The sequence below is a fragment of the Engystomops pustulosus genome, chromosome 11 (assembly GCF_040894005.1).
Source record: "Engystomops pustulosus chromosome 11, aEngPut4.maternal, whole genome shotgun sequence".
Taxonomy (NCBI): Eukaryota; Metazoa; Chordata; class Amphibia; order Anura; family Leptodactylidae; genus Engystomops; species Engystomops pustulosus.
Window position 1 is genome coordinate 13,314,849 of NC_092421.1, and position 16,179 is coordinate 13,331,027.

Here is a 16,179-nt window from a genome sequence, read left to right on the forward strand (position 1 = left end):
CATAAAAATCAAGGGACACTTACTCATAGATCCAGGCAATGTGACAAGAGAAATTGACCTTGTTCCTTCTAAATCAACTTTTAAAATTATGCTAATGATCCATGAACCTGTAAAGCTACAGCATACAAGGGCTCTGACAACACCTCCCTAAGCCCTTCTAGGTTATTAGCAGAATTACAAAAGTTGGTTGTAGAAGGAAGGAGGCCTTGGATAACACATTTAGAAAGATGACCACAGTCACGGTGCCTGGACCTTTGAGTGAGTAAGTGTCACTGGTTTATTATAGAAGTTTTTCTTGAAGAAGAGGGGGCATGGCTAATGACTTTTGAATTTTTTGGGAAATCGGGCAAAAAATGTTTGAGTGAAAAAAAAGTGGGAAGAATTTCATATGATTTGTCCGAGGTATAGTCAATGTGTCAATATGCTTGTAAATTTTTAGTGAAATACCAACAGCCAAATACCAGAATGACTTAGGGTGGCTATGACTTTTTCCTATATAGATTTTCGTCAAACATTCTGGGTTGACAAGTGGTGTCCGATTATTGGCATCAACATAAGAACGCTCATAGCCACGTGCACCAACTTACTACATGTCCTCACTTCTCTCCTATGACTGTGTAAGTATAGTGAGGAACAGGAAAAAAACAAACACACACACAGCACACTTAAAATGATCAAAACTATAAAGGTGTAGGAGACATTTTCTTTGTCATGCAGTTTCTCAAGTGTAAGGCGTCTCCCCGATCAACAAACAGGCTCCACAAGTCCACTTCACCCTGCAGTAAATAAGCTTAACAGTCAAATCGTCATATATGGACCGGACTAAGGGAATGGTCCATGCCCGAAACACGTTGTTCAACACATCCATAAACAATTTTACAATCTGAAACACTACTATGTCTGAGCAGCACATCATTTTCATGTGATCCACAATTCTGCTGACAATACATCCAAGCAATTGCAAACTCAATTTATAATTTAAGTTTCTAAGTAATATATTCAACCAGTGGCGGCAGACATGTATCCAGCAGTGAGGAGTGCACTGATAAATCCATTAATGGTTATTTCCTAACTGCAGTATCTGCTTTTATGCAGTGACTGGTAATAAAGTAGATAATATATTACAATTACATCCACACAGCGCGTACTTGATACAATGTGACAAACATGTTCCAGCTATTGCAGATACGGATAGAGAGAGAGAGAGATAAAGATATATATATATATATATATATAGATATATATATATAGATAGATAGATAGATAGAGTATATACATTCAGACACCATCATATAGTCATCACCATTGGCTCATTTGCCTGACACAATCTATATGAACCACAGAGCAGCACTTCCTACAGCAACATCATCAAGTGGTGACATGTAATGTATCAATTGGTGATTCTTTTCCATTATCCTGCAACTGTACAACAACTGGTCAGACTCTTCTGTTGATGTACAATCAAGCGCCTTTGCTACAATGTTTGTCGCATCTTCGCAGGGGGTCGTATGACCGTCAACTTATCGCAATCCGCTTTACAATGAATATTAATTCCATGCTAATTGCTTCCATTGCTAATGAAATCCATAGGGATGTCAGCCGGCATCGGCTCCGGCTTTCAGGGGACGGGCCGTCGGATGATCCGATAGAGCACAGGATTTAACTTTAAAATTGTGTCGCAAGCTATGCACTTACATGCACCAGGAGGAAGAAGGTGAACTCCGGCGGACCTGAGCGGGGAAGCGACACATGCAGGATATCGGGCGCACGATGTAAGTGAATCGCGGCAGAGTTAATTACCGTCGGACAGTCCGGATTGGGGAACGCGACAGGACCGGGTAAGTTAACGTGCCCCATTGTGTCCTTTTTAAAAGGACATGGCAGACTAACAGGGAACATTGCAAAGTGCTGGACTAATTGACACGGGCCATCGATAATTGACATAATAATTGACGAGGGATACAAGTCATCCTACGTAGAACGCCCCGCAGCCTATTCATCAATTTTTTTCCTTCTTCTTCTAAGCATTAGCAAATGCTGACGTATCACAAATGATTCCATCCCGTTCACAACACTGCCATGTGCACCTCCCTCCATACTGTATGAAATCATATTACATGCTACAGACTCATGGCACAGCAAAATAGATCTGAATGGCAAATCAATCACCGCTTGCTGAAAGTATGACATCCTGATTTAAAGGATTACACTAGTCTCTTGATACATATAATTGAACTATCCCCCCCCCTCCGCCACAACCCAGAGAGGAGCTGTCACCACCGAATCCACGGCAGATCCATCGTCTCTCCTAATTGTTTTTCACTTTAAATTTGTCACACAGAGAACTGGCAAACGCTCTTGACATGTTACATTTACATTTTAATCAGTCTGCAAATACTGTGCAATTTGGCACTCACTTAAAAACCCTGCCTCTGCAAAGATGCTTTTTTTTTCTTATACCCCTCCTAACACTCCTATCCTGTGTAAGGATAGAGAAAAGAGATCGCCATATCCAAGCATCTTGTCTAAAAATAAGACACACGCAGACGTAACATCACATAGGACGCAGCTTAAAGTTTTTGCCCTCTGTGTGCCGTCCTGAAACTAACAAGACATAAAAACATGCAAATTCAGGGAAATAAAAAAACACAAGAGATATAAAAAAAAAAAAAAGTGAGCGTTACCCATTCCAGTCGGCTAGCATCTGTCTGCCTTATATCAGTTCTCATGAATGCTACACTGCATCTGACTGCCCATTAAATCCCTGGAAGTCTCGACTTGGTGGGGATGTGAGCTTAACACAAAATGAACACTATGAGTATCTGCTGTGTGCTTACAAGTCCCCCTCCCCCTTAGCTACAGTACATTACTCGTATAAACACAGATTACATTAGTGGCTAGGAGTGGAATGACTCTTAGGCGGCTGCCAGTTGGGGCTGCACTACACCACCTTTTCCATGTAGGTTATGACATTTTGCCTTAATTGTTCTGTTTTTTTTTTATTTCTTTTTTTTCTCAGCCTCCTTGGCGCTGTCCTCCTGGCGGCCCCTGCACTCGGTACAGTTTTCCTCGCAGCTGACATCACAAAAAAAAAAGAAGCCGAGCAAAAAAAAGATGTGAACAAAACCAAAAAGCGTTAACTGTTTACAGACGAGATTCTTCAGACAACAAAGTGGCACAAACAGAGCACTTCGCCGACATGAAAGACAAACTAGATAACAAGGATTTCACAGCGGAGTGAGACCCCCGAAACAGGACAGAAAAACAACTGTACTCCGCATTTTCCACAGCAACTATTTATAGGGGGCTATCCGGATTCGACAAATAAATGTAAATGTTTGTATGAACTAAAGTTATTCAATATTTAAACGTACTTTCTGTATCAATTCCCTGTAGTTTTCTACATATCTGCCTGCTCAATAGAAAGCTTCATTACTTCCTGTGGATATAAATCTGTCCCTGGTCATGTGATGTCACACAGGTGCACGGCTAATTATATCACACAGCTCTGATTACTCTCTGTGGTCGTGTGAGGTCACACAGGCGCATGACTCATTTTATCCCTGGACATGTGATGTCACACAGGCGCACAGCTCATTATATCACACAGCTCTGATTACTCTCTGTGGTCGTGTGAGGTCACACAGGCGCATGACTCATTTTATCCCTGGACATGTGATGTCACACAGGTGCATGGCTCGTTATATCACACAGCACTGATTACTCTCTGGTGTCGTGTGATGTCACACAGGTGCACAGCTTGTTATATCCCTGGTCATGTGATGTCACACAGGTGCATGGCTTGTTATATCCCTGATCATGTGAGATCTTCACAGGCGCACAGCTTATTATATCACACAGCACTGATTACTCTCTGTAGTCATGTGATGTCACACAGGTGCACAGCTTGTTATATCCGTTGACATGTGATGTCACACAGGGGCACAGCTCATATCACACAGCACTGATTACTCTCTGTGGTCGTGTGATGTCACACAGGTGCACGGCTTGTTATATCCCTGGTCATGTGATGGCACATAGGTGCATGGCTTGTTATATCCCTGGTCATGTGATGGCACACAGGTGCACGGCTTGTTATATCCGTTGACATGTGATGTCACACAGGGGCACAGCTCATATCACACAGCGCTGATTACTCTCTGTGGTCGTGTGATGTCACACAGGTGCACGGCTTGTTATATCCCTGGTCATGTGATGGCACATAGGTGCACGGCTTGTTATATCCCTGGTCATGTGATGGCACATAGGTGCACGGCATGTTATATCCCTGGTCATGTGATGGCACATAGGTGCACAGCTAATTATCTCACACAGCACTGACTACTCTCTGTGGTTCTGTGATGTCACATAGGTGCACGCCTAGTTATAACACAAAGCTCTGATTACTTTGTGATATAATAAGCCTTGCCCCTGTGTGACGTCACACAGTAAAGAATGATGCTTCCTATTGAATAATAGCAAGCAGAGATCTAGAATGGAATTGATGCAGTAAGTACATTGGAACATTTAATGACTTTTCTTCATGCAAACCAAATGTATTTCCTGCAACTGGACAGACCTCACATGTGATGGTGAGGTGCATAAATGATCGCCTCATGTATCCTTTGATATTTATTGTAAATATGACAGCTACATTATTCTATCATCAGTCAGCAGTTTTGACGGAGTAAATCAGCTGACAGTGCGAGATTAAGTGACCTGGAAACAGACTCATGTGAATGTTCGTCTACATGACAGGGAGAAAAATGTCTGAATCTGTCACATGCCAAAGTGCCAAGTGTCTGATAAGTAAAAAGCTTATAATAATAATAATAATTCTTTATTTATATAGTGCACACAGATTACGCAGCGCTGCACATAGCATGGCAAATTGTCCCCATGGGGACCACAATCTAAACAACCTAACAGTATGTTTTGGAGTGTGGGAGGAAACCGGAGGACCCGGAGAAAACCCACGCAAACATGGAGAGAACATACAAACTCTTTGCAGATGTTGACCTGGGTGGGATTGAATCCAGGACTCCAGCGCTGCAAGGCAGAAGTGCTTACCACTGATCCACTGTGCCGCCCATTGTCCACCAGCGAATGTGATCCATTTCACTTCCGATGTAAGCCCACCTGAATGTCTGGCCCGAATGCTCAGAGACCAGAACTGACTTCAGTGTCGGCCTCTAAGTGTTTGGGCCGGATTTCAGGCAAACTTACAAGTTTGCAAGTTTGATGCGTGTAAATTGGTTTACACTGACTCTTGGGCAAGGACTGACGCCTGGCCCCTACAGCAATGGCTCCAGTTGCTCCTATGGGAGAAGGGACTGGGCCTATGCAACTGGAGTGTCTGAGAGTTAAACATGTTTTTTTTGTTTTCTTGCTGCCACTAAACAAAACATAGATGCTGGTGGACTGACCTCAAACAGATGGTTGTGTGGAGGTCAGGTGTTGTCCCCCATCCCCACCGGTCCGTAGGTTAGACAACCTCTTTAAGAGTGAAGCTTTCCAGTTTCTCTGCCCTGAATACTCTAGTAATGTCAATTACGAGCGGAGGAGAAGGAATAAAAACATTTAAATGTACCATGCTAATGGAGTAGTTTGATGGTTGAAAAACATGGTTGTTTTTTTCCAAAAGCAGCTCCAAGTCTGCCAATGGCTTGTGCCGATATTGTAGCTCAGTGTGTAGAAATGACTGGAGCTTCGTTGCAATACCACGCACTAGCCACATGGCCAGGTGTGGCGCCGGAAGAAAAGTAGACAAAAGTACAGGCGGTCCCCTACTTAAGGAAACCCAACTTACAAACGACCCCTAGTTACAACCGGACCTCTGGATGTTGGTAATTACTGTACTTTTGCCTTAGGCTACAATAATCAGCTGTAACAGTTATCACAGGCGTCTGTAATCAATCTTTATTGTTATTCCAGGTTCTTATGACAATCCAACATACAGGCGGTCCCCTACTTAAGAACACCTGACTTACAGACGACCCCTAGTTACAAACGGACCTCTGGATTTTGGTAACTTACTGTACTTTAGTCCAAGGCTAAAATAAACAGCTGTAACAGTGATTAATGGTGCCAGTAATTAAGATTTATTGCTACTCCTGGTTCTTATGACAATTCAACATTTTTAAAATCCAATTGTCACAGAGACCAAAAAAATTTTGACTGGGATTACAATGATAAACTATACGGTTCCGACTTACATACAAATTCAACTTAAGAACAAACCTATAGAATCTATCTTGTACATAACCCGCGGACTGCATGTAGTCCATTCATGTAGATATGTGGAAACAAGTTTTCTGGTCACCATCGAGTCACAGCAAATACAGAGAAAACTACAAATAACAGTATAACACAAAATCACAACTGATTTCAGCAAAATCACAACTAGAAGCCAAATGCCTCCAGTTACAGGAACTGAATATCCTTCTTTGCTTATCTGCAAGTGCCGCCAGTATAGACCACATATGGTGGACAAGCCATGGGGACAACCCTCATCTGAAACATATTGACAGCCCTTTATAGAGTATTACCAAAAATAACTACACAGCCACATACCACATTATGAATTCTGAAAGTTATATAGACAGCAAAAGTTTGAAAATTCTTCCCATTAAATTTTTTTTTTATTTTTATCACTTAAGATTTGATCACCATATGGTTCTCATAAACACCCCAATAACAATGGGACACATGTACTAAGGGTTCGTCGGACACATTACCGACGGGTTTCCCGAATTTTTCCGTTTTGCGCTGAATTGCCCCGGGTTTTTGGCGCACACGATCGGATTGTGACGCATCGGCGCCGGCTTGCATGCGACACAAATAGGGGCCGTGGCAGTCGGACAACCCGACTGACTCGGACAAACCACGGAATTTAAAAATGAAATTGTGTCGCAAGATCAGCACTCACATGCACCGGGAAGAAGAAGGTGAACTCCGGCGGACCTCAGCAGGGGAAGCGACACATGCAGGATATTGGACGCACGATCTTAGTGAATCACGGCAGCTCCGAATCCTCGTCGGACATTCCGGATCGGCGGGGTCAACGGGACGGGTAAGTAAATCTGCCCCTATATGTATGTTTGTGTGGTTCATAAAACTCATTCAGTTCTGTTCTAGCAGTAAAAGTTCTTTTGGAATTTGCCAAATTAATTATCGTGTTAACTGCCCATCCAGGGAAGGTGGTATATCTGTGGACCCTCAACACCCCCTACCAGATTTTCTGATGTATAGGAGAGTCTATCTTAATCTCCAGGCTTGATAATAGCCGCTTGTGTGACACTGAATGTATTATTGGTATCTACTTATATTATTATCATGTGGTTTAGCAGTTTGTGGTTTTTGTAGTATTTTCAGTTAGCTGTGGTTTTTGCTATAATGTACACAGTATCTAAAAGTCTGCAGAAGGCCATGCAAGTCTACAAAGAAGCATTCTGTGTATAAAGTGATAAATGTCACCGCTTTGTACATCTACAACACTGGAAACTATGACTGCAGGAAAGTTGACTTCAGTCAACAAAGTTAAGATATGATGTTTCGCCCTATACATTAACTCCATCATAGTTGAAATATCAAAGCATTATTATAATAATTGGTAGGCATCGCTATTGAGCTCTTTCTACTACTTGGACATATTTGTCATTGTATGCTGTACTAGGTAAATTATTAAACAGATTTAACTGAAAACAGCTAAAAAAAATTATATTCCTGGATTGCAGCTGTATCTAGAGCACTTTGGTGGGAGGGCTATTCACTGTACAGTTGCAAAGCCCCTCCCCCTGAATAATAGCTGTAGTATTTAAACAGAAGCTGCTAAAATAAAAGGAAGGATGTGTGCAACAGTACAGTGAGGAGATCTCACATACCAGTGCTACAGTACAGTAGAAGCAACAGAGTGCTCCAAGTCCAGTTACAATCCTGGAATGTAAATGCAATTTTTATAGTCCTGCTGCTACCAACAACAACTCAGCTCTCCGGGACAGCACTAACACTGATCTAGGATTTAACACTGTCTGCAACTTTGTCAGATCATAACTGCTGACAGATTCCCTCCTTTAAAAACAAAACAAATTTTAAATCATGCTGAAAACTATAATATACTGTCCCTTAAATAATACTGTCACACTGTAATAATAATACTACACACAATTATAACAATGCCACATGGTGGTATCTAACATGTACCATAATACCATTACAAAGCCCCCTTATATGGTAGGATCATGCAGATAACCTAGGGTTAAAGTACCCAAGGGAGTCTGAAAAATAGTAAAAAATAAAAATAAAGTAAAAAAAAAATTATATAAAACCCCCCCCTAAAAATTCAAACCACCCCCCTTTCCCTAGAAGTCATAGAAATATAAATAAACAGTACAAATCATAAACACATCAGGTTTCGACGCATCCGAAAATGCCCGATCTATGAAAATATAAAAATTATTTTTCACTGCGTGTAACCCCGTAATGGAAAATCGCAAATGGCAAATTTTTTTGCCATTTTGAAAACTATAAAAAAATTCTATAAAAAGTGATTAAAAGGTCGTACAGTCCTAAAAATAGAAGCATTGAAAACCTCCTTGAAAAGTCACAAAAAATTACACCACCCATAGCTCCGTACACCAAAGCATAAAAAAGTTATTTGAGTCAAAAGATGGCAAAATGAAGATTTTTTTTTTTGTACAGGTGGTTTTAATTTTTGTAAATGTATGAAAACATTATCAAACCTATACAAATTTGGTATCCCAGGGACTGTACTGACCCAATGAATGAAGTAGACATGTCATTTGGGGCACACAGTGAAAGCTGTAAAATCTAAGCCCACAAGAAATGGTGCAAATGTGTTTTTTCATCATTTTCACTGCATTCAGAATTTTTTTCCGGCCAGAAATATTCTGACCAGAGATCTAATTGGGAATAAGCCACAATTCAGACACAAAACCACTGCGATTTTTCTCCTATCCCAATCTCCTCCGTAGCTCAGCTAGCTATACAGAAAGGACATATACGGACATAGCGTAGACGGTTTCAACAGCTATAAAACTTATATTCTCGATTCTACTCACATAAAATAAGATAATATGCGCATATCATAATCAATCATTGCCCGACCCAGGGTTTCGACTCTCAGCTTCTTCCCGGGGCATGTTCCCCGCTTCTCTTTTCATTGATATGGCATTGGCAGAGCTAGACGAGCGCCGTACTATGACCAATAGTTCCATAGACTGTGAATGGAGCAGTGGTGCACAAGTGAGACCGGCCGCTTCAGTCTTTGGGACTGCAAAGGGGTACAACGAGTCCCCATTCTCGTTATCCATGTGGGCCTCATCATGGAGACCCCCACCGATCCAGTATATAGGGGTTAACTTGTGATTGCACAATCCCTTTAAGGAGAGTCCGATACAGTGTGGCCCTAAATAATATCACAACACAGTGGTCAAAGTGAGATATTCACAAGAATAGAGGCACCTACTGGGCAAGACGTGTGGGACTAGTACTTTATCGTGGCATACTGTACCAGCCTATTGAGGGTGCAGCGCTTCATTTTGTACCTTGTAGCCAAAAATTGCCCACGTCTGCAGAATTATTATGGTGCAATTCAAAGAGAGGTCTGTAAAGAGCAATGAATGCTTCGCCTAATACGGCTTTTATACGGAGAGCGGATGAGCAGGAATGTGGTCCACTGACTCCTGATTGGTGCATCCTTCCATGATAATGCAATTGAAGAGAGCACTTGATTAGTCTGAAAAGCTGATTCCACACGGCTCTTTTCAGACATGAATGTAGCTGATGGTGAACAAAAGATCAGCTATAAAAGCCTCTGATAGAAACAGCTAGAATAAATATGGATGACATATTTCGAAAAATTAAAAAGACGAAAAAAACACCAGCTACTTTATTCCAATATAAACAAGTAGTGGCTATAAAATATACCGGACCCGGCTGTATCACTGCTTACAGAAGCCACAGTGGAAACTTTCATTTTTCTTTTTTGCATATGCAAATATGACACCCAAAGGTGGAGAGGCTGACACTACTAGCAGTACTTACAGTAGAACAGTCCAATGTTTGCCCATGTAGCTACTTACCCGAGTTGTACCACCTTGCATTAGTTCCATAAAGAAGCCAAGCAGTAATGTCAGCACATTGGTACCGTCCATACATAATTGGGGGCAGCCATGTATAACTGGGCCGGACCTCAGTGTTCATAGTATAGTTCTGATGACACAACAGTGGCCATGTAGCATTAAGCCAAGCAAAATGTGCCACTCATGCCCCCCTTATATTACACAGTCTGCACTGCTCCACACTCTGTTGGCATCCAAATTCCTGGAAGTACAATTCCTAACAAATATTATACCAACTAGAAATACCTCCAGCTGATTCAATTGCATTTTTAATTCAGAAGATTTTGTAATCAGTACATTTCTCTCAGCTTTCAGTTCCCAGTTTTAATTCTTTTTTTGGCCGATTTCCAACTTTTAATTTCTTATTTTTTTTTTCTTTGAAGGCTTCCACAGCATGGAAAAGTTCAAGTTGGGTAGACCTTAAAGGGAACTGCACTAACCATCCCCCCCCCCCCACTCCAAGTTCACATACAGTCCCTTCTTCTGTAATATCTACACCCCCTGGAGGTATATTTAAAATATTTCTAGGTTGAATCATGAAAGAAAAATCTAATTCTTTTGTATGTTGCAGTCAGGCAACCCCGCCTCCTGCAGTCAGGCAACCCCGCCTCCTGCAGTCAGGCAACCCCGCCTCCTGCAGTCAGGCAACCCCGCCTCCTGCAGTCAGGCAACCCCGCCTCCTGCAGTCAGGCAACCCCGCCTCCTGCAGTCAGGCAACCCCGCCTCCTGCAGTCAGGCAACACCGCCTCCTTACATCACTTTAAGGCGGAAAGGCTGGGAAACCAGATGCATGCATGGAATGGGCAGTGCAAACTGATGGCAGGTGGTTGCCGGATGGCAGGAGACAGAGTTACCTAACTGCATCGTACAAAAAAATAAAAGATGCGTTCACGCAGCAACCTAGAAATATGCTAAAAAGACCTCCAAGGGACTAACATATTATACAAGAAGTACTGTTTGTGGGCTTCGAGGGTTTTGTGTGGCGACCGGTTGCCTTTAAATGTAGCAGCCAGTCTGCCATTGACAGATTTGATAGTTCATGTGCCATCGGTAAGTTACACTTGTTACATAACCCTTGTCTGCTATAGTCCTTACCATGGCTAATCAAAATGTCAATTTAAAGGGATTTTACAAAGTTTCATTGTTAACCGATTTTAACAGAATTTGGCAGAACAATCTGATCGAAGGGTTTCCAATGCTCCCACAGTATTGAATCTCAGGATGCATCCTCGATTTGCAGCTCCATCAGTTAGTGAGTATGTTATCCCCTATCCACAGGATCCCAATGTCAATGCGATTTTTTCCTAAAAACCTCTGAAATGTGAAATGGTAGAGCGGGAGAAAGTTTGCGAAGTTATGGAAGACTTCATTAAAGGGGTTATCCGGGTTTAATTTTTTTTTTATGGCCGGGCTGGGGAGGGATAGTTAAACATAATAAACATGGACTTACCTCCTCCGGCGCCGCCGATGTCCCGCGCCGCGGTCACTTCGTTCCGTGCCCCTGTAAACAAACAGGGGCACGAAAGCCGCGCACAGGGAGCTTCCGGTCCGCGTTGTGGACGGCTCCTCCCATCCGTCCCTATCTCTCAGCGTTGTAAGCGCTGGTAGATGGGGCGCATGGGAGCATCCGGCCGGCCGGAAGCTCCCTGTGCGCCGGTGTAATGAAACCGGCGCACGGAGAAGACGGGCCGCGGCGCGGGACATCGGCAGCACCGGAGGAGGTAAGTACATGTTTATTATGTTTAAATAGCCCTCCCCAGCCCGGCCATAAAAAAAAAATTAAACCCGGATAACCCCTTTAAGATGAATGACAGAACTCCCGTCTAATTAGTGGGGTGTAGGAATATTATGTAGCAATGAATTTTCCCGGATAATGTAGTTTTACTGTAAAAATGAAAGGTGAAGTAAAATATTTGCCAATCACGTTGATGGTTCTAAGTTACTCTCCTGCACCGGCTTATGAATAATAATAATAATAATAGAGTGTACTTATATATTAATTGAACAGAACGTGTGTCACATAATTACGACTGCTATACTTTCACTCACATTTTCCACCCTGTAATTTCCAGGAGAACTCATGAATTCTGTAGAACAATTAGTAGATGGCAGGATGACTTCAGCTTACAGCGGCCTTGTGCAATAGTCTGTCCATGCTCATTGCTGATCTGGAAAAATAACCCACTGGAAAGCAGAATTTTTAAGGCATTCACTTATTCAGACCCAAGGGGTGATGTTATATAGATGTTTTATTGTTAATACTTTAGGGCCGTGTCAGACAAGGGTAGGATGGGACTACCGGAAGAGGCAATCTTGAGGGCCAACCATCCGTCAAGTTCTCATGTAGGATGTATCAGCAATAAGACCTAATAATCTATAATATTTGTGAATCATGCTCCATTCCAAGTGATTTTTGTCTTGCAATGGATCTCGGGGACTCATTATAAAGTGTTAAGGCCTGCGCTCCCTCTAGTGGATTCTCTGGTGGGCCGGTCCAATCCTTCTTCCTGGTATACATATAGATCCAGCATAGAGCAAGAAATGGATTTAAAAATTTGTAATCAGCAAATACTGGAACTATCAGAATCTTACAGCAATTTAAAATATTTATCAAATTGTAGATTTTCTTATTAAAGTAGTTTTTGAATGAAAAATTTTTTTTACTTAAAATGTTAAAAATTTTCCACAGCTCTTTACATTTGATGACATTTCATTAGGATTTCCGACACATGGTCCACGCTGCTCCCAAAATACAGCTCCACACATTGGGGCACATTTACTTACCCGGTCCTGTCGCGATTCCACGATCCGGACTGAAAATTCTGGCGCGATTCACCAAGATTGTGCGCCCGATATCCTGCATGTGTCTCTTCCCCGCTCCGGTCCGCCGGAGTTTACCTTCTTCTTCCCGATGTACGTGATGTAAATCCCGCGCTTAGTCCGAATCAGTCGGGTTGTCCGACGGCCACGCCCCCCGATTTGTGTCGCATGAAATTCGACGCGATTGCGCCAAAATCCGATCGTGTGCGCCAAAAACCCCTGTTAAATGCAGCACAAATCGGAAATAGTAGGGAAACCCGACGGAAGTGCGGTCAGTGGACCCTTAGTAATTGTGCCCCATTGTGTAGTGGCCAGCCGTGGTACTGCAGCTCCTTCCTATCCTCAGAAAAGGTCATCCATATAAAAACGGTGTAAAATCTTTTAAACAATAGCCAAAATCTCTCTAGTCCTCAGAGTCCTGTGGAGGTCCAAGACCCAGCGGCATCAGCACTCTAGTGATATTTGGTTTTGGTGGATGATGGATAATGGACAATGCAATGAATTGTATATTATTCAAATCTGTGGATTTTTGTATCACATTAGATAATAGCAGCAAACCCCACAAAGATAATTTAACAAAAAAATATTGCTGTCCTGGGTGTGTTTAGCTGGTTAAATCTAATTTGCATGCCACATTAGCTAATGATTTCATAGTGAGTCAGTGTACTGCAGCTATTGTGGATATGGCAATCGCCTCCTGAACAAGAAGCAGAAATATGAGACCGTCAACATTAGACTAAGTGCGACATGTTTTGCTAAAGATATTTTACCATTCACCATGAAATATTTATCCGCCGGTGCAATCCGAGTCGTTCTCCTTTCACCTGCTGTGTGTGTGTGTGTTTATGGGCTAGCACTAGAGTTTAGTGCAGTCATTGAAATGAAGTCTCTGAGCTCGGGCCAAAAAGCAAGAAGCCATTAACTATTAGCGTTAACAATCCAAGATCAAAGTGTAGAGCGATTAGATGAGTCAGATGTTATTACACTTCTTAATAAGTTAGAATTAACATTCATTCTCATGTGGTGGAGATTAAATGTGTGCATCAAACTTTTATCACCAGATATTACAGTTTTAGATAATACATCTGCAATACTAGGAATGGTATAAAGTCTTTACAGAGAAACTTTTACCAACTCTTTGCTATCCTTTCTGGAATAGTTGAAGTTTAATGTAAAGTTGACTCTATAATCTCGGCAGGTCGGAAAATTATCGATGTAATTATTTTCTTTACTGTCACATGGGTGGAGCCAAACCTGTCAGCTCTATTCCCAGGACCACCCATCTGATAGCAAAGAACCTCATAGGCAACTGGGGTTGTAATTACCCTAAACTATGCTACGTAGAATCTCTACTGGAAGGTGGATGGTGATCCTTGGCTGTAGCTCCACCAATCTGACAATAGAGGGCCGAAAATAGTGACATTAATCAGTGGTTCGATGCCTATTAAATGGCAAAGAGTTTGTGAAAATGGAGCATGCCCAATCATTGTAATCTGTTGTCAGCATGTTGTAGAGAAGTAGGTTTCCAGAATATTCTCAATTTAATCTGTAGTTGCAGTTGGTGCACTCGAGTGTGGCCTCGGTATCTGCCAGCGCTGCTGCTCCTGTCGGGACCACTACTCTCAGACCAGCAGGAATTTTACCTTGTGAGAAGTATGGTCCACACTGGAGAAAAGGAGGTGGTTTAGGCAGTGTAGCTGTGCTCCGTCGGCTGAGGACAAACCTTGGACGCACCAACTGCCTCATTAGCATACAGATTAAACTGGGAATATCTTGGAAATAATGGACAATAATAATAACTTGTTGGAAAATCACTCTATTTCTTTACAGCGTGCTGCCAGTAGATCATAACACTTGTCGAAGGCGGTAGAATCCCTTTAAATGTCCATAAAGACATGGGTAAGAAGGTGATACATGCAATACGAAATGATAAAATTATTCTAGTACAGTGCACAACAGGGTTTGGGTTTAGTGCACATTGGGCAACTATAAGTCAATATGGGTTTTAATTTGAAATTCTGCAGCCAGGTGTCATACACGGGACGCGGCAGTACATGATGTATGACCCTCATAACACATGCTCTGATTTCTGAATCAATCTGATATGTGATCACAAGGCGAGGCAGTAGCAGCGCCGAATTACAGCTTCAACAAGATTAATCCATCTCTTTACAGTGTCCAAGTGATTACAGATATCACAATAAACACTGCAAATCAAAATACAGGAAATTCGGCACAGCCCGGAGGAGAAAAACAATCTGATCCTGTTATACAATCAACCGCTCTCCTTCATGTCCCAACATAAACCAGTTTTCCCATGTCCTCCGCAATATGTGCACTAGAAACAATGCGCTTGCAGTTTCTGCCTTTCAGACCATAATCTTTTATAGTAATCTCGATGACTCAAGAAAGGTAATTGCGGGGTAAAGTCATTTACACACGGCTCCAAGTTTCTAATGTTTCACTTGTATTTCTTGTTTAATAGCACAAGGTATGAATACTGCAGAGATATTAACTCATGGACGCCCAACACGTAATTGTTATCAAGTACAAAGTCATTCTGGGAAAAGACAAACCAGATTTGGGCAAAAAAAAAAAAAAAAAGTTCCTCTTTACAAGGTACATTATGTATTTTCCTCCTTGAATGAATTTGGTTTGGTCTCAAAGGGGTTTTATGTTTTACAATTTCCAGGCAGCTAAAATATAAACTGTTTGCAGCTTACAGAATAGAAATCTCCAAGGTGCCCTCTAGTGTTCAAGAGCCGACACTGCAGGCAGCAACTACATACAGTCTGAGGGTTTAGTGCAATAGAAGTGATATCTATTATTGATACAATTTACATTTATACAAATAAATATATTCATAAACAACAAAGAATAATTTGTAATGAGATCATATCATAATTTCACTATTTCATTTGTGTCTATCAGTGGCGTAACTAGGAGAAGCAGGGCCCCATAGCAGACTTCTGCATGGGGCCCCCCTTCTCACTAAAGAAATGTACATATTTGTATACTCACACATGCAAGTTACAATCACACATTTATACACACATATAGAGCATATACAGTATACAGTCACATTTATGGTATATACCTGTTATGCTGTACAATGTGCAGCATAATATGAATATAATGGTGCACATCCTCCACTCTTTAGTATGTCAGGTAGGATGATGGGGCCCCCTGACACTGTGGGCCCCATAGCAGCTGCTAT

At 41.9% G+C, this 16,179-nt stretch overlaps 1 protein-coding gene across 2 annotated transcripts in view; it reads right to left on the minus strand.

The window, feature by feature from the left end:
* The window catches only part of ARID5B (AT-rich interaction domain 5B), a 232,458-nt gene that overhangs the window by 55,161 nt on the left and 161,118 nt on the right, over positions 1-16,179 (minus strand). The window contains exon 1 of one of the 2 annotated variants that reach the window (XM_072131034.1): positions 2,685-2,805. The exons of the other annotated variant lie outside the window; for it this stretch is intronic. Coding sequence (XP_071987135.1) covers positions 2,685-2,688 — 4 coding nt within the window. The 5' untranslated portion in view covers positions 2,689-2,805. Of the gene's footprint in view, positions 1-2,684; positions 2,806-16,179 lie in introns of those variants that run through there. 2 annotated transcript variants of the gene reach the window in all.